At 41.7% G+C, this 24592-nt stretch overlaps 1 protein-coding gene across 1 annotated transcript in view; it reads left to right on the forward strand.

Annotated features, from left to right (window-relative positions):
• Window positions 918–24592, forward strand: part of C17H20orf194 (chromosome 17 C20orf194 homolog) — a 153097-nt gene continuing 129422 nt past the window's right edge. The window contains exon 1 of the mRNA XM_021078124.1: window positions 918–1106. Coding sequence (XP_020933783.1) covers window positions 1024–1106 — 83 coding nt within the window. The 5' untranslated portion in view covers window positions 918–1023. The remainder of the gene's footprint in view (window positions 1107–24592) is intronic.

Genomic DNA, 24592 nt, shown 5'->3' on the forward strand with positions numbered 1-24592 from the left:
TCCCTCAGCTAAACTTGGAGACACTACAGCGACTGTCCAGATCTTTTACTAGCAGAGGCAATATTTTCATCTAGTGATTTAAGCGCCAATTACTGTGGCGGAAAAATAGCTCAAACATTTTTGTAACTGACTGTAAAAAGATGAATATAGGACATTTACGGCATTTGACAAAATATATGACGCAAGACAAAGTTGTTAAATACGTCTTGTATATACAGGACGTCTGGCAACTCTGTAAACTACACAGAAGACTAAGGCTCGGTGGGATTAGGTTTCTGCACAAGGCCCTGCAGTCGGAAACGGGTCGACTCAGAATCAGAAGAGAAAAGGGCAGGGATTTTCTGGGACCCCAACATCTGCGCAAGGCTGGGCGTGCACTACTAACATAAGGTCAGCTAGGAAATGGTTAGATGTTTGAAGGAGGGAGGGTGCGCAACTGACTAGCAGCGGGTGAGGAACAGCAGCAAGGAACCGGCCTGGGAGATCGCGGTACGCGAGCCAGTCACCGGGAAGGTGCTCAGGTCCCGTCGGTATTGGGGACCCCGCAGCGGCAGCAGAAGGCTTTGCTGAAGGCAGTACCAACAGAGAGGAGCAGGGCGGGGAGGAGCAGAGCTAGGCCCCGCCCCCGGGCGCGCCCGTGTGCGTGGCTGGGGGCGCTACTGAGAGTTCCACCCCAGGATGCCGGGCCAGAGAACTGAACAGAGCATCAGCGCTTTAGCTCTCACTCTGGGGACTCGCGCACCCAACGTCCGGCTCCGCCGCTTCGAAGCTTAAGAAGGACGTGGCCCTGCAGCTGCGCTACTGTCCCCAACCCTGAGCCATTCCCGACGCCCCCATCGGCGTTCCTTGCGCGCGCGTCCGGCTCCGCCCCCGCCCCCGCCCCCTACGTGCCCCCGCGCGCCGCGCCCCCCACCCACCCGGCACGCCCCGCCGCCCCGCCCGGTCGTAGCCGGCCTGGAGACGCCCCGCGGGCCTGAGCGACCCTCGCTGCGGCCAGCTCTTCCTCCACCGCCGCCCGTCGCCATGGACGTGTACCCCCCGCATCGGCTGGGGCTACCCCGCGCGCGGTCCCCCGGCGGCCCTGGGCGCGGGTCGCCATCCGTCAGGTATGCGGGGCCGAGGCCGCAGAGAGGCGGTGGGGGGGGGTGCCGGAGGTTGCGGGCTGTAGGGGTCTGGCGACGCCTCCCGCCGAAGGGCGTGGCCCGACATGGCTTCCTTGCGGGCGTTTTTTCCCCGAAACGGCTCCCTGAGTAGGGAACGTTTCCCAAGGAACTGCGCCCCATGCAGAGGCTCCCACAATGGCTCCTCTGTCGACAACCCCACAACGGCTCCCCTGTGAAGACCCCCTTGCAGTGACATCCCCACCCCCGTAGAACGTTCCTCACCCTCCTTCCCCGGAAAGATTCCGTTATCGAGAACCTCCACAGTGGCTTCTTGCCTGCCGCATGGGATTATATCCCCCAGACACGGCCATCTATGGAGACGTATCCTCACAATAGCTTCCCAGTATAGAACCCCTAAATGGGTTTCCCCCGAAACAGCTTACCTATCATGCTCCCCTACCGTAGGTCTCCTTTAGAGCCTTTTACCTTCACTGCGCCTTCCCTAGAGAGTTACCCACCTCCTGGCCCCTATGAACACCCACACGGACAGCATCTTCCCCATTGCGCGTTTCCCCCCAACTCGCCTGCGTCGCTACCCTCCCTCCCTCCACGTCGGGGAGCTCAGATTGGGGCGCAAGGGATAAAAATTAATTGGATGGATAGGGGAAAATGGCCAGAAGCCCCGAAAGCGGCGAGCTCCAGGGCACAGAGCCTCGAGGTAGAGCCCCCGGGTGCCTTGGTATGGGGGAGGTCCCCGCCCCTTTTTGATCTAGGAAAATTTGTTTCTGCTTTCTGCTCCCTGTGCCTTTGGGGCTGACCTTGATAGTCTGGGTATTGTTCGTGTTGGAGCTGATTTGGGGCCACCAGCAGAGTGTGGAGGGGTTTTGGCAGAGGCCGTTGAGAGGAAGGGAGGGAGAAGAAAGAAATGGACTCTGGTTCTGCTAAACTGTCATTAAACCAGAAGAGAGTTTGCTTTGTTTTGTTTGCTTTTTTTCTCTTCTAGCTACTTGGCAAAGCAAATATCCCTTGAGAGAAGATTGTCAACGGACATGTTAGAACGGTCTTTTCCCGTTTCCTTGTTACTTGGTATTGAAGACATCTTTAAGATTTTGCTCGCAAATCTTTTTTTGTTTGTTTGTTTGTTTTAACTCCACCAAACCCATGGAGAGTAAGAACTAAATCTTAGAATCCTGTCCCTCTCTTACTGACATTCCTTCTTCCACCCAGCAACTAAAACGTTTGTTGAATAAGTAAAGGATGGGGGAGGTGGGACTGGATATGCTTGATTGCATTTGGGAGTTTGCTAATTTGCTTCCGATTTGTCAGGTGACATTAGGTGACATGTTTGGACTCCTGATCTGCTCTCTTCAGTGGAATTCCAGTGGGCTATACAGTTCCAGTTGTTTAGCTGCTTATGGTAACGACATCCAATCTGTCCTAACGTTTCTGGCAACCAGTTTCACTGTTAGGAAGTATTTCAGGAGTTCCCGTCGTGGCGCAGTGGTTAACGAATCTGACTAGGAACCATGAGGTTGCGGGTTCGGTCCCTGCCCTTGCTCAGTGGGTTAACGATCCGGCGTTGCCGTGAGCTGTGGTGTAGGTTGCAGACGTGGCTCGGATCCCGCGTTGCTGTGGCTCTGGCGTAGGCCGGTGGCTACAGCTCCGATTCAGCCCCTAGCCTGGGAACCTCCATATGCCGCTGGAGCGGCCCAAGAAATAGCAACAATAACAACAACAACAACAGCAACAAAGACAAAAAAAGACAAAAAAAGACAAAAAAAAGACAAAAAAAAAAAAAAAGAAAGTATTTCAACTTTGAATAAGATAGAAGCTACACAGAAAACTTTAGAACTTTGGGCAGCCACATGTTAAATCTGTGTAGACTTGGGTTTCATCTCATATCATCTTGAGCTTTGGAATCTTGAGTCTTTGTGACTTTTAGGAGTAAAAAAGAGCTTCCAAGTAAAATCTATCTCTAAAATAACTGCTTTTCTTGTTTGTAGCAGCATGGCAGTATGCAGCTTTTTTTTTTCTTTTTTTTTTTTGTAAGGAATGTTTCTATGTTAAAAAGATTAATGTTTGGTTAACTTTACTAATTATACTCAAACTCTGACTTTTCCATCACGTGGTTTGAGTGCAACTTGTTAGTTTTAAGACAAAGAATAGTGCAAGGAACCCCAAAGCCTGGCTGTTTTATACCTTTCATCAAAGAAATTTGGTGAGTTCCCCTCTTTCCTCTGCCGTTTTTAACTGAACCTGCTTTTCTTACTCATTCAGTGCAGCCTTTCCCAGACTTTGACAATGAACATTTCTAGGAGGTTTGTGCTCAAGACTTTCCTGCCACCCATATTTGGCTTCTCCGCTGCACTCTGCCTCCTGAGTGATGAAAGAGGCAGGCCTAACTGGTGAAGTTACATTCCTAAAGACCCATAGATAGTACTTTGCAAGTGTGTGGTTTTCTTCTAGCAATGGAGTTCATTTTCACAGATGAGGAATAGAGTTAAAGTATTGATGCTTAGAACTCGAAGCTTCTTGGAGTTCCCATTGTGGCTCAGCGGTAGTGAACTCGACTAGTATCCATAAGGACAAGGGTTCGATTCCTGGCCTCGCTCAGTGGGTTAAGGATCCGGCATTGCCATGACCTGTGGTGTAGGTCACAGATGTGTTCCTTTGGCTGTGGCATAGGCTGGCAGCTGCAGCTCCAATTAGACCCCTAGCCTGGGAACTTCTAAATGCCACAAGTGTGGCCCTAAAAAGCAAAAAAAGAACTAGAAGCTTCTTTTTAATAATAAGATAGTCATCAGTGCTCTCCATCAGGTATTTTTGGTTTCTGTCTCCTGGGCACGTGGTACAATTGTGACTTGCTTTTCCCCTTGAAGTTAGGTATGGCCTTGTAAGTTGCTTTTGGTCAATGAAATGTGCACAGGAATAATGGATGTCCGTCATGGTACAAGCTTCTAGTATGTAATTTGCCGCTCTCTTTCCCTCTGTTTTGGTGACTGTTGGTGCTTCAGATGGTGGCTAGTCTGTCTGTCTGGGAACTACCAGAGCAAGCTTCCAGGTGACCTATGCTTGACATGTAGAGTGAACAAGAAGTAAGCCTTTGTTTCAAGTCACTAAAGTTTTGGAGTAATTACCAAATAACTATCTTTACTAAGGAACCTGTGGAAATAGCTGAAATATGCTTTCCTACTTCACATCTTTTTCTGCAGAGGAATCTGCTCCTGCTCAGGACATGTTTAACAGATTAAATTTCATTGCCTCTTTATGCAAATACTCTTAACATACACTGTGCTAGGTGTTGTGGATTCAGACAAATAAGGCAGGCTCCTGCCCTCCGAGATCTCTTTTGTAGAGATTAAAAACTATAATAATCATAATACAGAGTGGTGAGAAATAAGTACTGGGGAGGAAATAAGGTTGAAGGCACAATAATGTAAGAGGCATAGTCATTTGGGGGCTCAGCAGTTGGAAGAATGGAGTTGCCATTTACTGATATTGGGAACGTGGGAATAAGAGCAGGTTTGTGAAGAAAATAGAGTTCAGTTTTGGCTTTGTTCATTTTGAACTTCCTGATAGATATGCAAGTGGAGATAATGGATTAACAATTGGATATATTAGTCTGGATTTCAGGAGGGAGATGGGAACTGGAGGTACCACCCATATACTGATGACTCCCAAATTTTTCTTTAAAGCTATAAGACTATATAGAGATCCAGGGAATATATGTAGATAGAGAAGAGGACCAACATCCACGCCCTGGGATATCCGTGTAGCAGTGTCTTCCAAATTCTTAGGCAAAATGGCTCTCTTCCTCTGAGATAGGAGAGGAATCAAAGACATTCATAGATAGTCAAATAATAAATGCAGAAATAGACTATTAGATTTGGTAACGTGGAGGTCATTGGTGACCTTGACAAGAACAGTTTTGGTGCAGTGGGTTCAAGAGAAAATAGGAGAGGAATTGAAGACAGTGAGTGTGGACAGTCGTAGTGATGTTGTTTCAATGATTGTTGTAAGGGAGAGCAGAGTAATAGGACTGTGGCTGGAAGGGCATGAAGTGTTACGAGTTCTATTTGTTTGTAGGTGGGCAGGTAATATAGTATGTTTGTAAATTAATGGGAATGGTGGAGTACAAAGAGACAAACTGATGGTTAAAGAGAGAGAAAGGACAGTTACAGAGTAGATGAGAAGGAAAGGGGTCTAGGATATAAATGGATATGTTGGCCTCGGACTAGGTAGATACATGGATAGTTCATCTGTGACAACTATGTGGACCCAAATACTGGTGCATTGGTAGGTTGGTGGTATGACAGAGTGAAAGGTCTCTTCTGATTATGTCTATATCTCAACTAAATAAGAAGGAAGGTCTTCAGCTAAAAATGAAAGCGGGGGGGATGTTGGAAGTTTTGAGGAGAAGCTATAAAATTCATCCAGGAGAATGAGGGAAAATGAGTTGAATAAGGAAATATTTTAGGATTGCGAGACAACATCAAGTGCCCATTTAGCATTTGTTGTCATAGATTTAAGGTGAGACCCAATTTAGCATGATTGAATGTTTTCCCTTCAGATGTGTTGAGCTGCTTCATTGTAGGCACTGGGAGAGGAAGTGGCTGAGGTAGGCTAGAGGGCATCATTGGAAGATAGAAATAAAGGAACTGAGAGATAAGGATAGTGGAAAGGTCACCTCAGTGCATATTGAGATCATCATGAATCAAGGTAGGAGTAGTAATAGCAAAGAGACAGTGATCCAAAAACTTAAATAGAGGGAATGTGGAAGGCTTAATGACCTAGAGGTTTGTAAATGTCTGTGACAGGGAAGATAGGATACTGGGTGGTTATTGTTGTTGGCATGAATAAATCATCCAAAATAAAATCGTTTCTCAAAACCAGAGGACATTAGTTTATAGATTAAAAGAACCCACCAAGAATCCAGCACAGTTAATTTTATTTTTTTCCCTATAAGTTTATTTGTTTGTTTATCCTTAGTCAATTTTAGTTTATTTTTTTAAATGATTTTTATTTTTTCCGTTATAGTTGGTTTACAGTGTTCTGTCAATTGTCTACTGTATAGCAAAGTGACCCAGTCATATATATATATATATACTTTTTCTCACATTATCTTCCATCATGCTCCATCAAGTGATTAGATACAGTTCCCAGTGTTATACAGCAGGATCTCATTGCTTCTCGACTCCAAATCCAGTAGTTTGCATCTGTTAACCCCAGATTCCATCTCACACCCTCCCCCTCCCCCTTCACAACCACAAATCTGTTCTACAAGTCCATGAGTTTCTTTCCTGTGGAAAGGTTCATTTGCAGCACAATTAATTTTAAAACTCCATGCCAAGGCACAGCATCATAAAATTTTTGAGCAGTATAAAGACAAAAGAATATCTACAAATCACCTAGAGTCAGAAAGCTTAAGATTATAGCAATACTGGACACTAGAAGATGATAGGAGTGCCTTCTAAAGGAAAGTGAATTCCCACTTAGAATTCTGTAAACAGCCAAACTCTCAGGTAGGTGTGAGTGAAGGATAAAGACATTTCACACATGCAGGGTCTCATAGTTTGACTTTACATAAGCCCTCACTGAATGGGGTGTGCTCTAGCAAAACAGTCTGATTAAGGAGTTCCTTGCTGGGGTTCCTCTGTGCCACCTATAGGTGGGGTTTCTTCCTTGTTAAAGGATCATAAGGAAGGACCTTCTTTGTTGCTCCTGGAAATTACCAAAGGGCTGGGACCATTTCTTTATTGCCATTTCCCACGTTGCTTGCCCTAGTGCTTAGGTTAGTGTCTGGTACATAGTCAGCACTCACTAAATATGAACTGTTGTTACTAGCTATTATTAAACACTGCTTGCAGTAATTATTGAGGATGATCAATATTAGAGAATGTTCCATGTGCACTTGAGAAGAATGTGTATTCTGTTGCTTTTGGATGGAATGTCCTATAAATATCTATTAAGTCCATCTGGTCTATTGCTTCATTCAGGGCCTGTGTTTCCTTATTGATTTTCTGTCTGGATGATCTGTCCTTTGCTGTAATTGGAGTGTTAAAGTCCCCCACTATTATTGTGTTATTGTCGATTTGTCCTTTTAAGGCTGTTAGCAGTGGCCTCATGTATTGTGGTGAACCTATGTTGGGTGCATAGATATTTAAAATTGTTATATCTTCTTCTTGGATTGATCTTTTGATCATTAGGTAGTGACCTTCCTTGTCTCTTAAAATATTCCTCATTTTAAGGACTATTTTGTCTGATAGGAGTATTGCTACTCCAGCTTTCTTTTGATTCCCATTTGCATGGAATATTTTCTTCCATCCTCTCACTTTCAAGTTGTATGTGTCCCTAGAAGTGAAGTGGGTCTCTTGAAGACAGCATACATATGGGTCTTGTTTTTGTATCCATTCAGCCAGTCTGTGTCTTTTGGTTGGGGCGTTTAGTCCATTAACATTTAAGGTAATGATTGATATGTATGTTCTTATTGCCATTTTATTAATTGTTTTTGATTTGTTTTTGTTGCTCTTTTTTCTTCCCTTCTTCTCTTGTTCTCTCTTCTTGCGGTTTGATGACTATCTTCAGTGTTGTATTTGAGTTGATTTTTCTTATTTGTGTGTGTGTCAATTGTAGATTTTTGGTTTGCAGTTATAACAGTCTGTATATATATCCGAGATTGTTTTAAGTTGATCTCTTAATTGCAAGTGCATCTCCAGTGTCCTGCATTTGTACCCTCTTCTTCTCACAATTTCTGATTTTGGTAGCATAATTGTGCTTGGATGATTTCATATCTTTACTGCATATCTGCCTTTACCTGCGAGCCTTGTCTTTTATGGTATTTTTGTTTCTGGTTGTGGCCTTTTCTTTTCTGCCTAGAGAAGTTCCTTTAGTATTTGTTATAAAGCTGTTTTAGTGTTACTGAATTCTCTTAGATTTTGCTTATCTGTAAAGCTTTTGATTTCTCCTTCAAATCTGAATGAGAGCTTTGCTGGGTAAAGTAAGCTTGGTTGGAGGTTTTTTCCTTTCATCACTTTAAGTATATCCTGCCATTCTCTTCTGGCCTGCAGCATTTCTGCTGAAAAATCTGCTGATAACCTCATTGGGGTTCCCTTGTATGTTATTTGTTTCTTTTTCCTAGCTGCTTTCAAGATTTTCTCGTTGTCTTTCATTTGGGTCAGTTTGATTAATATGTGTCTCAGGTGTTCCTCCTTGGGTTTATTTTATATGGTACTCGTTGCACTTCCTGGATTTGAGTGAGTGGTTCCTTTCCCATGTTAGGGAAGTTTTCGGCTATTATCTCTTGGAATATTTTTTCTGTCCCCTTCTCTCTCTCTCTTCTCCTTCTGGCACCCCTATAATATGGATGTTGGTGTATTTAACGTTGTCCCAGAGTCCTCTGAGACTCTCTTCGTTTGTTTTCAATGTTGTTTCTCTTTTCTGTTCTGCATCAGTGATTTCCACTAATCTCTCCTCCAGCTCACTTATTCATTCTTCTGCCTCCTGTATTCTGCTGTTGGCTGCTTCTAGTGAATTTTTTATTTTAGTTATTATATTTTGCATCTCTTCTTGCTTAAGTTTATATCTTGTATCTCTTTGCTCAGTGTTTCCTGTAAATTATCCATCTTTGCCTCCAGTTTATTTCCAATGTCCTGCATCATCTTCATCATCAACAGACTAAAGTCTTTTTCCTGGAGGCTGAGAATCTCCTAATCACTTAGCTGTTTGTCTGTTTTTTTTTCTTTCTCCCTCATCTGAGTTATAGTTCTCTGTATTTTCATTTTTATAGGTTTTTAGTGTGGTGACCTTTTTGCAGACAATAGAGTTGTGGCCTCTCTTACTTCTGGTATCTGCTCTGCATTTGGTATGGGGGCTTCCTATAGGCTTCCTGATGGGAGGGACTGATGCCTGCCCACTGGTAGGTGGAGCTGATTCCTATCCCTCTGGAGGGTGGGGTTTTGTTTCTGGGTGAGATTAGAGGCAGCTATGTGCCTGGGGGAAGTCTTTAGGCAGCCTGTTTATGGGTGGGTGAGGCTGTGATCCCACCTGGATAGTTGTTTGGCCTGGGGCTTCTCAGTGCTGATGGGTGAGGCCAGATTTTCCAAAATGGCCACCTCCAGAGAAGCACAAGCTGATGAATATTCCTGTGAGCTTTGCCTCCAGTGACCTTCCCCCACAACAAGCCACATTCACCCCTGTTTTCCCAGGAGGTCCTCCAAGAACTGCATTCAGGTTTGACCTGGATTCCTGTGGAGCCTTTGCTTTTCCCTGGGACTCAGTGCACTTGAAAGTCTGTTTGTGCCTTTCAAGAATGGGGTCTCCGTTTCCCCCAGTCCTGTGGCACTCCTGTGCACAAGCCTCACTGGCCTTCAATGCCAGATGCTCCGGGGGCTCTTTCTCCCAGGGCTAGATCCCCACACTTGGGAGTTTGATGTGGGGCTCAGAACTGTTATTCTTGTGGTGAGTCTCTTTGATACAGTTACTTTCCAGTCTATGGGGCATCCAGTCTGTGGGGGAGGTGTGGGGTTGCTTATATCACGTAATCCCTCCTCCTACCTCTTGATGTGGCCTCCTCTTTGTCTTCTGGAGCAGAATATCTTTTTGAAAGTTTCTGGTCCATTTGGTTGAAGGTTGCTCAGCATTTGGTTGTAATTTTGTTGTTTCTATGAGAGAAGTTGAGCTCCAGTCCTTCTATTCTGCATCTTAATCCCGTCTCCAGATGTTCCGTTCTTGATTTGGGAGAGTCTTTATCTTTAAGGCTTTTCTTTCAATTTCTCTTTGCCCGCACTCTCACCAGAAATCCTCTCTGCAGTCATCTTCTCTCCATCAGGTAAAGCAGAGAAGCAGGTGAGTTTCTCGAATCTTTCTGGCTTGCCCCTTGCTCCCTGCCTCCGGGTGTCCCTGTGAGGCTGGGCGCGGCAGGTCGAAAATCCTCCCAGGACCAGGGCAGCGGTGGCAGCGCCCCAGGACCAGCGTAGCTCACTTTAACACTTACTCCAGGATGAGCTGCCTTCCAGCTGAGCTCTCTGCAGAGCACACCGCTTCATTGATAATTATTTATTGAATGAATAGGGAATAATTACAGGTGAAACTGTGGGCTGTGTTAAACTTCGTGGATGTTCAGAGAATGGAGAACCGCAGTTGTGAGTTGTGTGGCGGGAAGGTGGTTCACCACACTGATGTTCTGCAGAGAGCACTTAAGCCTCACAGAGGCAGGTTATCTCTTCAGGTGATAATTATTGGCCAGCTGCCAACAATACCCATGGTTCTCTTTTGGGTTACAAATTACAGAAGTAATAATTGTCCCTGCCTTGAGACAACTCAAAATGCAGAGCAAGACTATGACTTTGTATGCTGAAGTGCCATAAATTGGAGCAGCAATTACCTTAGAACACATCTTGCTAATAGGGGCACAGAATAAATCAGGGTAAAGCATAGATGCTCATAGACCAGTTCAAAGCTTTGGAGGCTCGTTGCTCAGATGCTGAGTGTATTTCCCAGGGAAGGAGCTTGGCAATGCCACTCTCATTGCTCCACTGAAAAACGGATGCTTGCTGGGAGAGCCCATTATGGCACAGTGAGTTAAGACTCTGACTGCAGCAGCTCAGGTTGCTGTGGAAGTGTGGGTTTGATCCCCAGCCTGGGGCACAACATCGCTTGCAGCTATGACTTAGGTTCAGTCCCTGGCCTGGGAACTTCCATATGCCACAGATGCAAAAAGCAGATCCTGGCTTTCTTTGCTTTTTACCTTTTTTAAATAAAAGCAAAAACCCTCTTCACATTTATTTCAGTTAATGAAAACAGGTAGGTCTTTTGTAAAAGAGAACTTTTCAAAAAGCAGGAGATGCTTCTTTTTGCTTTTCGTATGTGTATGGGATGACTGTGTTCTGAGACTCATATTTAGTGAGTATAATTGCATTAATAGTGCACAGTATTGTAATTTATGTAAAATTTAAATCTATTTATTTTTATTAAATTTATTTAAGTTTAATTAAGTTTAGTACATATTAAATTTTAATAAATAACTTAATAATTTTAATAAATTTAACAAAAATAAATATAATTTAAATTATTAAATTATTTAAATAAACGTATTATCAAATACATTTATTTAAATGTATTTAAATACACATGTTTAAATTTATTTATTTATTTATTTATTTTAGGGCCACACTCATGGCATATGGAGGTTCCCAGGCTAGGGGTCTAATGGAAGCTGTTGCTGCCGGCCTACGCCAGAGCCACAGCAACGCCAGATGCGAGCCGTGTCTGCAACCTACACCACAGCTCATGGCAACGCTGGATCCTTAACCCACTGAGTGAGGCCAGGGATTGAACGCGCAACCTCATGGTTCCTAGTCATATTTGTTTCTGCTGTGCATGATGGGAACTCCCACATGTTTAAATTTAAATATGTGTAATAGTGCACAATATTGTTTCCTAGCTCTTGAGCTTTTCTGTGGTGTTCTACTTTTGGAGAGCTGGAATAAATGAGAGGCGGATGCCTTTAAGAGCTATGCAGCTTAAATATTGTTTTGTCCTAAAATTAAAATGAAAAAGCAGAATTTGCACATAAAATTTAAAACAATTTCCTGTGATTTTGAACCGTAGTTTGAGTAAAAGTTACTTCATTTCAACTTTTTATTTGAGATAATGTTACATTTATAGATGAGTCCCAAATATGGTACATAGTATTACATTTATAGATGAGTCGCAAATATGGTACCTAGTATTCCTGTATAGCTTTCACCCTGCTTCCTCTAATGTTAAAACAACCATGGTGCATTCATCAAAACTAAGAAATTAATATTGGTAGTGCATTAATTTACTTAGTAAACTTTTGTTTAATAGTTAAACTTTCATTTACTTAGTAATATTCTTGCTTACTTGGAGTTTTATTACGCCAGACTTTGGACTTTCCCTTTTTCCACTAATGTCTATTTTTATTCCAAGATCTAATTCAGGATTCCACATTGCATTTAGATTTGGCATGCTTTTAATAGCCAAAGAAGTGAGGGAAAGTAGTTGTGGATGCTTTCTGAATGAAGACTTGTGAAACTCACTTTACAAAGAGCAGATTGTATGTGGAGGTGCTCAGAAAAGCTAGGGAAAAGGAAGAAAATGGAAAATAAAATATTGTTACAGTGAATATAGTGACAAACTTTGAGATAACATTTTCCATTTGTGGTGGGTACCATTTTCTGAAGTTCTCAGATTTAGTTTGTCTTTAGAAAGTCTTCAATATACCCCAAATCAGTGAAATATGTGTAGACATGAATTGCAGTTTTAACCAGTTTAGGTAAGGTTGCCTCTCAATTAGGAACTGTGACAGCTGGTAAAAGACACTGAACAATAATGATTTAACTTTGAGGTTTATTCTCTCTTGCAAAAGGTGTCTATCTAGAAAAGGGCAGCGTATTCCTAGTATGAAGTCGTCAGGGAACTAGGACTCTTCTCTATTTGTATTTTGCTATCCTTAGCAAGTAGATTACATCTTCTGCATAACTTCATGGTCACAAAATGGCTGCAGGTACTCCAGGTATCACATCTGTCAGGCAAGAAGGGGAAGAGTATGGAGAGCTCTCCTAGTTGAGTCAGTTCCCTCCCTTCAGAGAGCTGATGGCTTTTGCATATCTCATTGGTCAGCTCTGGGCCATTGCTGCTCCAAATAAAATCGGGAGCTATTAGTAAAAAAGAAGGCAAGAATAGACATGGATTAGGCAGCTCTTTGTCTCTACCACAGGGAAGTAGTTGTGTGGAGTGACAGTTATATTGCTTAGAGTTACTAATGGCTCTGGTCCACTATGTGAAAATGCTGAAAGAAAATTCAAGTCATCAAATGGTCAAATGATGCTAACATCTTTCTCAGTCATAACTGTGTTTGTGTGTGTGTGTGTGTGTTGTGTGCGTGTGTCCACCCCTTCAGTTTGAGGCACTTTATGGTCACCGGTTAACCATGTATTGATCATGACAGCAGTGATGTTGGCTTTGCTTTTTCCATTGCAAGTTGTTGCTCTGGAACGGATATCAGTGGGAAATGACATTTATTGCCTTGAGGCATGTTCTGCCTCCTTGCCTTTTTTCCAAGTCTGTTTTACAAAGGGAATAAATAATTGCCACTTTAATGCTGGGCCAACTTTCTTAAACTCTTAAACTCTTTTCTTAGAAGTCTTACAGGAGCTCCTTTGTTATCAGTACCTGAAGTCCCAATTAATGTTAATATGGCTTATATTACTCCTGCTGTTGATCCCCCCCCCAGTATTTTATTATGAAACTGATCATAAGTACAGAAAAGTTGAAATTATTGTTTAGTAGATATTCATGTATATTCGGGAGTTCCCATTCCGGCTCAGTGGTAATGAACCTGACTAGTGTCCATGAGGATGTGGGTTCAATCCCTGGCCTCGCTCAGCGGGTTAAGGATCCGGGGTTGCCATTGTTGCCCTGTAGGTTGCAGACATAGCTTGGATCTGTGGTGTAGGCCAGCAGCTGCAGCTCCAATTCCCAGCCTGGGAACTTCTATATGCTTCAGGTTTGGGCTTAAAAAGCTAAAAAATAAAAAAAAATAAAAATTTTAAAAAAGATATTCATATATATTCATACCTAGATTTTGTGCTTAATATATTTGCTCTATTTGCCTTAATATATAATCATCCCACTATCCATCAATCCATCAACCCATCCTATATTTTAATGCTTTTCAAAGTAAGTTATAGACATTAGTATGCTTCAACCCTAAGCATTTCCTGGGATTGATTTTGTAATAAGAAGAGTGCTTTCTGTTACAAGTTTCGCTGACAGAAACCCAGCTCAAAAGATTAAAGTAGGAGTTCCCTACATAGTGGCACAATGTGTTAATCCCAACTGCAGGAGTTCCCATTGTGGCTCAGCAGTAAGGAACCCAACTGGTATCCATGAGGACTCAGATTCGATCTCTGGCCTCACTCAGCAGGTTAAGTATCCTGCATTGCCATGAGCTGTGGTGTAGATCACAGACGTGGCTCAGATCTGGCGTTGCTGTGGTGTAGGCCAGCAGCTGCAGCTCTGATTCGACCCCTAGCCATATGCCACTGGTGCGGCCGTTAAAAAAAGACCAAAAAAAAAAAAAAAGGAATACAATCACAGCGGCTTGGGTCACTGCAGAGGTGTGGATTCAACCCCCAGTCCAGCACAGTGGGTTAAAGGATCTGGTGTTGCCACAGCTGTGGCATAGGTCACAGCTGTGGTTCAGATTCAATCCCTGGCCTGGGGAACTTCCACATGCCATGTGCAAAAAAGAGTAAACTTAAAAAGGAATGAATATATTAACTTACTTGGCTGGAAGGAATAGTGGGGAGATAGACTTGTAGGAAAAGCTGCAGGAACTAGGGCTTCAGAAACTGGAACCAAGACTGCTATCAGAATAGTTGCCTCTGTCCTTATAGCCCCCAATCCACATTTTTTTTCCTGCCTGGTAACCCTAGAGACCATTTCCCTTCTATCTCTAAAACAGAGAATCCCTAGAAAGGACTCACTTGCTCTGGTTAAGTCATGATTGGATGCTGTGGCAGAGAAGGACACAATGTATGTTACCAAGGGAAATAAAAATGCAAAGCATCTAAGTGAAATATATACCTCAGAAAGCTTTCCTACTTGTTCTCTGGTGCTGGCATAATCCTGGTAATTGACTAGAAGAGTACAAAGGAGAACTACAAGTGCAAAAATCCTAAATAAAACAATAGTACAATTAGCTGTTCATATCCCCAGGTTCTGAATCCATGGATTCAACTAACCAAATAAAAAATATATTTTTAAAATTTAAGTTCCAAAAAGCAAAACCTGAATTTGCCATATGCAAGCAACTATTTACATAGCATTTATATAGTATTTATAACTATATATCATATTAGGTATAAGTAATCTAGAGATGATTTAAAGTATACTAGAGGATGTGCATAGATTGTATGCAAATACTGTGCCATTTTATATAAACGACCTGAGCATCTACAGATTTTGGTGTCTGAAGGATCCTGAAACCAATCCTTCATGAATACTGAGGGACAACAGTATAATAATGAAAGTTCTAACCGTTCAGGTAACAGCTGAAGAGTGGTAACACATTGTTTAGAAGTTCTGGGAAAACAGGTACTCTGGTATATTGGGTGAATGTTTTATCAAAATTTTACTTTATTTTTTTATGGCCACACATGTGGCATTTGGACATTCCCAGGCTAGGGGTTGAATCGCAGCTGTAGCTGCTCTGCTGGCCTATGCCACAGCCACAGCAACATTGGCTCCATGCTGCGTCTGTAACCTGCAGCACAGCTCACAGCAGTGCTGGATCCTTAACCCACTAAGTGAGGCCAGGGATCAAACCTGCATCCTCATGAATACTAGTTGAGTTCGTTACCACTGAACCACAATGAGAACTCCTGTTTTATCAAAATTTTAAATGCAGATACCTTTTAATGTGGCAGTGCTGGTTACTACTTTACAAAAACTTTAGTGCTTGTACCAAAGATGGATATATAAAGTTGTTCATTGAAATATTGTTTACTATTTGCAAAAATAATAAAAATCCTGAATGTTCAATCATAGTATCTGTTTAAATGAAAACAAAAGAATGTAGTACAGCAGTTTTAAAAATAAGGTTGTGTTCTATTTACTAACTTGGAAAGATCTTAAGGTACATGTTAAATGAAAAAGGCATATTGCAGAAGTTACGTATCTCATTATTTGATTTTATGTAAAAACAACTCTCTCCCCCAAAACTCATCCAAACTGTACATTACTGAGAGATTCATAGAAGATTGTTCACAGCAGTTTTATAAGATGAAATGAAGCAAATTGGTATGAGGATTCACTTTGTGAAACATTCAAAACAAAGCATATATGATATAAGGAGAATGTATGCATGTTTTAATTGCTTCATTTTGAAAATCAAAAGGCATAAATTATGGAATAAAAATGGGCAAAAATAAATATTTCAATTTTTCTTCTCCATTTCTCTGGCAACTAGGATAATAAAACACAAATTATACTTGGCTATGTGTACAGTAATTGTTACAAAAGCAGCAAGCAGCAAAATTAACTATTACTGTATAAAATGGAAGATGGGGAGAACAGAGGTGATTGTTTAGAATTCAGAAACATTTTATCTGAGGCTAACTGTATTGTCAAGAAACCAGTGAGGTATATCGGAAAGAAAAAGCTCAGAGTCAGACCACCTGTGGTTCAAAGTCTAGCACTTTTTTTTTTAATCTTTTTAGGGCCACACCTGAGGCATATGGAAGTTCCCAGACCAGGGGTCAAATCAGAGCTGTAGCTGCTGGCCTACACCACAGCCACAGCAACTCCAGATCTGAGCCGTGTCTGCAACCTACACCACAGCTCATGGCAATGCTGTATCCTTAACCCACTGAGCAAGGCCAGGGATCAAACCCGCATCCTCATGGATGCTAGTTAGATTCATTTCCACTGAGCCACGATGGGAACTCCAGGTTCCAGTACTTTTAATCTTTACTTAACTTTGTGATTTTGGGCAAACTGCTTTTGTTTGGGTCTTGTTTTCGTCTTGTTATCTAACATGTCTAGATTCTGAGCCTGAATCCAAGGAACATGAGAAGTGTAGTATGGTATACAGGCAGCATATTTGACGTAAACTGCATTACTGGGTCTGCTGAGTCTGCAGGTATTCAAGAGGAGGAACTTTATAAGGTTATGGATGACCACAGGCCATTTACCCAGGATGTGCCAGCTATGCTCAGGTAGACCTAGAAGCTAGAGGTCAATGATTTTGCTGGGCCTGGTGTATGTTTAAAAGTTTTTATTGAGAAAAGGGAAAAAGAGACTGGATAGCTACACAACAAACTCATAATGGTGAACTCTGGAGGTGAGGAATAGTGAACACTTTAGTTTTATATGTACTTTTCCATTTTTTTAAAAATGGAAAAAGATAGTAAATTACTATTTTACGTAATTTAAAAGGCACTAACATAGATAAAAGTGAATATGCCAGAATGTTAATAGTGGTTAATTCTGGGTGCTAAGAAGATGAATGATTGTGGTTTTCTTTATAGTTAACCAGGTTTGTTTTTTTTTTTAATAGGTAAATATTTCAGTAAGTGACAGGTTTAATGGTTCAGTGACAAATAATAGGCTATCTGGTTAAAAATTAAATTTGGGAAGCAAGAAAATGTTCAAAGGAAAAAAGAACTGAATTTAGTTCTACCCAGTTGACAAGAAAATAGGAAACTGAATTTAGTTCTACCCAGTTGACAAGTAAATAGAAGATACCATTGTTACTGGCCAGGGCTCTTGGCCTTCCATAACCAGTAACCACTAGAAATTGATAAAAGGCCAGACAGATTCAGGCAAAGCTTTAGGGTTCCTGATGCCTCAGGAGGAAGTGAAAACAAGTAACAGGTTCCCTTACTCCCTTACTTGCTCACTCAGGGGGGTGAGCTGGTTCCTTATATGGCATGAGGGTAGGGGCAGGTCCAGGGGTCAGACCAGAGGGGTGACTTAGATGGTTTGCCCAGCCTTTTGATGATGGTGTGTGCAGGGGGCATGTGCAGTACCTGTTCTTGCTCTCGGTTCCCTGTTTCTACTCCTGGCTCTTTACAAGTGGCATGTGGGTTTTGGTCTTTCTGTGTCTTCTTGTCCATAATTTGCCGCAGCTGTGTATGCAGTTATTTTTAGTCCCATATTGTTTGTATTTTGTTGCTTGAGGAGATGTTTGTCCAGGTGCAAGCACTGCAGCAAAGGGACCCAGGTCCCAGGTCCCAGGCTGTCTCACTGTGATAATATTTTACTCTGGGAAAAGGAAGGTTTTTCTACATTTTATGTACTTCCACTTTATTTGGCCAAGATACTTATGAGAAAGAAACTCTTTCTGCTGCTGTCTTTAGTAATGTCTTGGCTTCTCATAGCAATAGTGGGGGAGCTCTATGTTTCCTGGTCACTGGCTGGTTCTAAGTTTGAAAACCAAAGAGCTCTGGGAAACTTGGCAGTCAGCCAGGGTTGGGAAAGGGACCAAAGGACCAACTTAATGAAATATTTCTAGTGTAGAGAATTAGTGCAAGATGAATTTTAAACATGAGCAAGTAGGGGGGGTCAGGCAACCATTTCCCAGGGAAAAAAGTTTTCTTACTTTAGTCTTGCTCATCTGCTACTTTAAAAACCCTAAGTTAGTCCACGTGTCACCCTTATCTCTAGGCCCAGGTTTTTATTTTGAAAATGTTCAAACACACAGAAAAGACAAAAGAATAGTACAGTGAACACTCTGTACCCATCACTTAGATTCACCAGTTTTTAACTTTTTGCCTTAAGTGCATTGTCTTTACTTTTTCTTTTCTCTTCATTCTTCTTTTCTCTTAAACCTTTTTCAGGTTTCAGTCATCACAATACTTCACTCCTAAGTACTTCTTCATGCATCTGCTAAAAAGGACATTCTACTGTGTAACCATCCTAACTTTATCTCAGCTGTGAAAATTAACACTTGATCTTAGCCAGAAGGCCAAGAAGTGATATTCAGGGCATATTCAGTTTTTCTTAGATGTCTCATTGATGTTTCCCTGGGGGAGTGGGATGGTTGTTTGTTTAAATCAAATTAAGGCGTGTAAATTGCATTTTTTATTATTATTCTTTAATCTCTTTTACATTAGAATAATTCTCTCTGGTTTTTTTGTTGTTGTTGTTTTTATTTTTGTTTTCCTGCTTTTTTTTCAGGGCTGCACCTGTGGCATATGGAAGTTCCCAGGCGAGGTGTCAAATAGGAGCTGCAGCTGCTGGCCTACACCACAGCAACATGGAATCCAAGCCGTGTCTGCCACCTACACCACAGCTCACAGAAATACCAGATCCTTAACCCACTGAGCAAGACCAGGGCTTGAACCTGCATCCTCATGGATCCTAGACAGCTTCATTTCTGCTGAGCCACAACAGGAACTCCTGAAATTGTAACTTTAATTTAAACAAATTTAAACTCAAAAATTTTTAAACTTTGGTAAAATACACATAAAATTTACCATCTTAAGTATTTCAAGGGTACAGTTTAGTGACATTAAGTACATTAACATTGTTGTGCCACATCACCAGGATATATCCACAGAACTCTTTCATCTTGCAAAACTGAAAGTCTGCTACCTACCTATTAAATGATAACTCTCTACTCCTTTTCCCTTCGGCCTCTGGCAACCATCATTCTATCTTTGTGGATTTGACTGTTGTAGGTACCTCAAAAACATGGAATCATACAATATTCGTCTTTTTGATACTAGATACTAGATACTACAGTATCTACAGTGATACTACAGTTTCACTTACTGTAATGTTCTTAAGATACATCCAGTGTTTTAGCATGTTTCAGAATTTCCATCCTTTTTAAGACTGAGGAGTTCCTGCTGTGGTGAAACAGGATCTTCGGTATCTGTGCAGTGTGAGAATACCATTTTGATCCCTGGCCCCCACAGTGGGCTAAAGGAGCAGTAGGTCCCAACTGTGGCTTGAATCTGATCCCTGGTCTAGGAACGCCACATGCCACAGGGCATTCAAAAAAGAAAAAAAGGGGGGGGGGTTGAATGGTATTCCATTGTACGTATATACCATATCTTTGTCCATAGACACTTGGGTTGCTGCTACCTTTTGACTGTTGTGAACTCTGCTGCTATGAAAATGGGTGTACAGGTATCTCTTTGAGTCTTTCGTTTCTCTGGGGGTACACTTAGGTCTTTATTCTTTTTTTTTTTTTTTTTTTTTTTTTGTCTTTTTGCTATTTCTTGGGCCGCTCCCGCGGCATATGGAGGTTCCCAGGCTAGGGGTCCAATTGGAGCTGTAGCCGCTGGCCTACTCCAGAGCCACAGCAACGCGGGATCCGAGCCGCGTCTGCAACCTACACCACAGCTCACAGCAACGCCGGATCGTTAACCCACTGAGCAAGGGCAGGGACCGAACCCGCAACCTCATGGTTCCTAGTCAGATTTGTTAACCACTGCGCCACGACGGGAACTCCAGGTCTTTATTCTGAGTTAAATTTTTTTTTGTTGTTTCTTAGAGGATTTTGACTGAGGCATGCAGCAGCTTGATGTGGGATCTCAGTTCCCAGACCAGTGATTGAACCTGGGCCGCAGTGGTGAAAGAGTCCTAACCACTAGACCACCAGGGAATGCCTATGAGTTAAATTTTGTATATGGTGTAAAGTCAGAGTCCAGATGATGATGATGCATGTAGCAATATAGTTCTCCCAAAACTGTTTGTTGAAAAAACTCTCCTTTCTCAGTCTTGGTACCCTTGTCAAAAATCGTTTGGTAAGAAGTTCCTGTCGTGGCTCAACAGAAATAAACCCGAATAGTATCCATGAGCACTTGGGTTTGATCCCTGGCCTCCCTCAGTGGGTTAAGGATCCAGCATTGGCGTGAGCTGTGGTGTAGGTCACAGATGAGGCTCGGATCTGGCATTGCTGTGGCTGTGGTGTAGGCCGGCAGCTGCAGCTAGGATTTGACCCCTTGCTTGGGAACTTCCATGTGCCAAGGGTGCGGCCCTAAAAAGAAAAAAAAAAAAAAAAAATTGACAATGAGCACATTATGGTAAGTGAAATAAGCCAGTCACAAAGAGAGTTTATTACTGGGCTCTCAGTTCTATTCTGTTATTCTATCTGTCTGTCTTTATGCCAGTACTAAACTGTTATAGTTTCTGTAGCTTTGTAATAATTTTTGAAATCAGAAAGTGTGTTCTCCAGCTTTATCCTTCTTTTTCAATATTGCTTTGTCCATTGTGGGTCTCTTGCAATTTCGTATGAATTTTAGGATGGGTTTTTCTATTTCTTAAAAAAAAAGGCACTGGAATTTTGATAGAGATTCCATTGAATATGTAGATTGCTTTGTGTAGTAGTGTATGAACATGAATGTCTTTCCGTTACTGGTGTCGTCTTTAGTTTATTTTGGAAATGTATGAATGATTCTGATTCTTCACCAGCATGTTGGTATCATCACTAGTTGTTATTTTAACTTTTCTAATAGATGTGTAGCAGTAATCTCATTATGGTTTGGGGGGGTTTTTTGTTTGGTTGGTTTTTTTCATTTGTTTTGGTTTTTTTTTTTTGCTTTTTTAGGGCCACAGCTGCAGCATGTTGAAGTTCCCAGGCTAGGGGTTGAATTGGAGCTGCAGCTGCTGGCCTACACCACAGCCAAAGCAACGCAGGATCCAGGCCATGTCTGTGACCTACATCATAATTCATGGCCAACACCAGATCCTTAACCCACTGATCAAGGCCAGGGATTGAACCCTCATCCTCATGGATACTAGTCGGGTTCATTACTACCAGCCATGATGGGAACTCCTCATTATGGTTTTAATTTGCATTTCCCTAATGGAGAATAATGTTGAAATGTTTTCATATGCTTATGTGCCATCTCTATATCTACTTCGAGAAAATTTTTTTTTTTTTTTTTTTTTTTTGTCTTTTTAGCTATTTTTTGGGCCGCTCCCGTAGAATATGGAGGTTCCCAGGCTAGGGGTCGAATCAGAGCTGTAACCACCGGCCTATGCCAGAGCCACAGCAACGCGGCGGGATTTCGCTTCTACAACCTACACCACAGCTCACGACAACCCACTGAACAAGGGCAGGGATTGAACCCGCAACCTCATGGTTCCTAGTCGGATTCGTTAACCACTGCACCACGACAGGAACTCCCGAGAAAATATTTCATCATGTCTTTTGCCTATTTTCCAATTGGATTGTTTGGTATCTTGCTGTTGAGTTTTGAGAGTTTATGTTTTACTTGTGAAATAAGTGATTTGCAAATATGTTCTCCCAACCTGTGGCTTTTCTTTTCATTCTTTCAACAGGTTCTTTCACAAAGCAAACATTTTTAATTTTGATGAAGTCCCAATTTATCAAATTTTTAATGGCTCTTTTATATATCAACTCTAAGAACTAAGTCCTAAATATTTTCTTCTAAAGATATTTTATAGTTTTACATAAAAAATTTTAAATCTGTGATCTATTTTGTTAATTTGTTTGTGAGGTATAAGGTTTAGATTGAGGTTCATGTTTTTTGTCTATGGATATCCAACACCATTTATTGAAGACACTATTTTTCTTCTGTTGTTGTTCCAACACCATTTATTGAAGAGGCTCTTTTTCCTCCACTGAATTGCTTTCCAAACTTTGTCAAATATTAATTGGCTATGTTTGTATGGACCTATTTCTAGCTGTTATTTGCCATTTCATTGATATATGTGTCTTTCAGCCAGTGCCATTCAGTCTTGATTACTCTAGCTATATAATAAGTCTTGACATCAGGTAGGGTGGTTCCTCCCACTTTATTCTTTTTCTAAAAAGTTTTTGCTATTCTAGTTTCTTTGCCATTTCATATAAATTCTAGAGTAATCTTGTGTATATCTACAAAAAACCTTGCTGGGATTTCGATAGAAATTGTGTCAAACTTACACATCAATTTGAGGAGAATTGACATTTATACCTATGTTGAGTCTTCCAGGCCATGAATACAGTATGTCTCTACACTTATTTGATTCATCTCTTATTTGATTAGCTTTATTAGTGTTTTTTAGTTTTTACCATGTAAGTCCTGTGCATCTTTAGATTTATATTTAAACGATACTGTATTTATTGTATTATTTTTTTTTGCTTTGTAGGGCCATGCCCACATTATATGGAGGTTTCCAGGCTAGGGGTCTAATTGGAGCTACAGCTGCCAGCCTATGCCACAGCCACAGCAACACCAGATCCGAGCTGTGTCTGCAACTTGCACCACAGCTCACAGCAACGCCAGCTCCTTAACCCACTGAGTGAGGCCAGGGATGGAACCTACAACCTCATGGTTTCTAGTCAGATTCGTTGCTGCTGCACCACTACAGGAACTCCAATGATACTGTATTTTTAATTTTGGTTTCTGTCTGTTTAGACAGTTGGGGTTTGTTTTTGTTTTTTTTTTTTTTTTTCCTTTTTTGGCTGTCCCACAGTATGTGGAGTTCCTGGGCCAGGGATCAGATCCGAGCCACAATTATGGCCTACACAGCAGCTGCAGCAATGCTGGATCCTTTATGCACTGTGAGAGGGCCAGGGATTGAACCCGTGTCCCATTGCTCCAGGGACTCTGCAGCTCCTGTTGTGCCACAGCAGGAGTTCCTACAGTTGTTTTTTTCTTTGTTGATATTGCGACTCCATTTAACTCACTTATTCTAAGATTTATTTTCTGTAGATTCTGTGAGATTCCTTACATAGACCATCATGTCATCTGCAAATAGGGATAGTTTTATTTTTTCCTTTTCTATCTGTATGCTTTGTATTTCCTGTTTTTGCCTTATTGCATTGGCTAGAACTTCTAGTATTGAAACTTGAACGGGAGTAATGACAGCAGTCATCTTTTTCTTGTTCCTCATTTAGTCTTTCACCATTAAGTATATCCCAAACTTTGCTTCGGAGGTTTTTTGTAGATCATCTTTAACAAGTTGAGGAAATTCATCTAGTTCTAGTTTTCCGAGTGTTTGTATTGCAAATGGGTGTTGATTAGATTTTGTTGGATGATTTTTCTGCATCAATTATATGGTTTTTGTCTCTTTTTTTTGGCCATTTCTTGGGCTGCTCCTGCGGCATATGGAGGTTCCCAGGCTAGGGGTCCAATCAGAGCTGTAGCCGCCGTCCTACGCCACAGCCACAGCAGCGCCAGATCTGAGCTGCGTCTGTGACCTATACCACAGCTCACAGCAACACCAGATCCTTAACCCACTGAGCAAGGCCAGGGATCGAACCCACAACCTCATGGTTCCTAGTCGGACTCGTTAACCACTGAGCCACGATGGGAACTCCAATTATATGGTTTTGTGATTTTTTTTCTTCATTAGCTTGTTAGATGATGGATTATATTGATTGATTTTCCAGTAATGACCCGGACTTGGATCTCTCTTGGTCATGGTGTCTCAATCTTTTATATGTTGTTGAATTCTACTTGCTGATAGTTAATTGGGATTTTTACATTTATATTCATGATGGATATTGGGCTGTAGTTTGTTCGTTTCTTTCTTTGTCTGGTTTTGGTATTAGGTGGAAGATTGTAAACATCTTGAGGAAAACAGGGATAAGGGTCACTAAGTCATGGATTTGGGATGTGGGAACATCAGAAAGAATCCAGAGGGAAGGGAGAATTCAAGGAAGGGAAATGCTGTGGTCTGGCTGGAAATACTGTTGCCTGAGTGAGCGTAGGGCAGTGTACCAAAAGAGAAGGGTGAGGATGAAGTATGATTGTTACGGATGGAACAGTTAGTGTAGGTGGTTTGTGGAGGATCTTAGTTAATAATGATGTGGTAGAGCTGGGAATATGTTGATGGTAAGGACAAAAAATTAATATAGAAGTGTTAGGGAATGAATAGTGGGGACAGATCTTGAACCTGAAGGTTATGTGAACACTCAGTGGAAGATCAGTCTTAAGCAGGAAAGCAAGCACCTCTCTCTGGGGCTTCTGGGAAGGAGGAGGGATTGATATGGACAGCAT

This window comes from Sus scrofa, chromosome 17 (assembly GCF_000003025.6).
Source record: "Sus scrofa isolate TJ Tabasco breed Duroc chromosome 17, Sscrofa11.1, whole genome shotgun sequence".
Taxonomy (NCBI): domain Eukaryota; kingdom Metazoa; phylum Chordata; class Mammalia; order Artiodactyla; family Suidae; genus Sus; species Sus scrofa.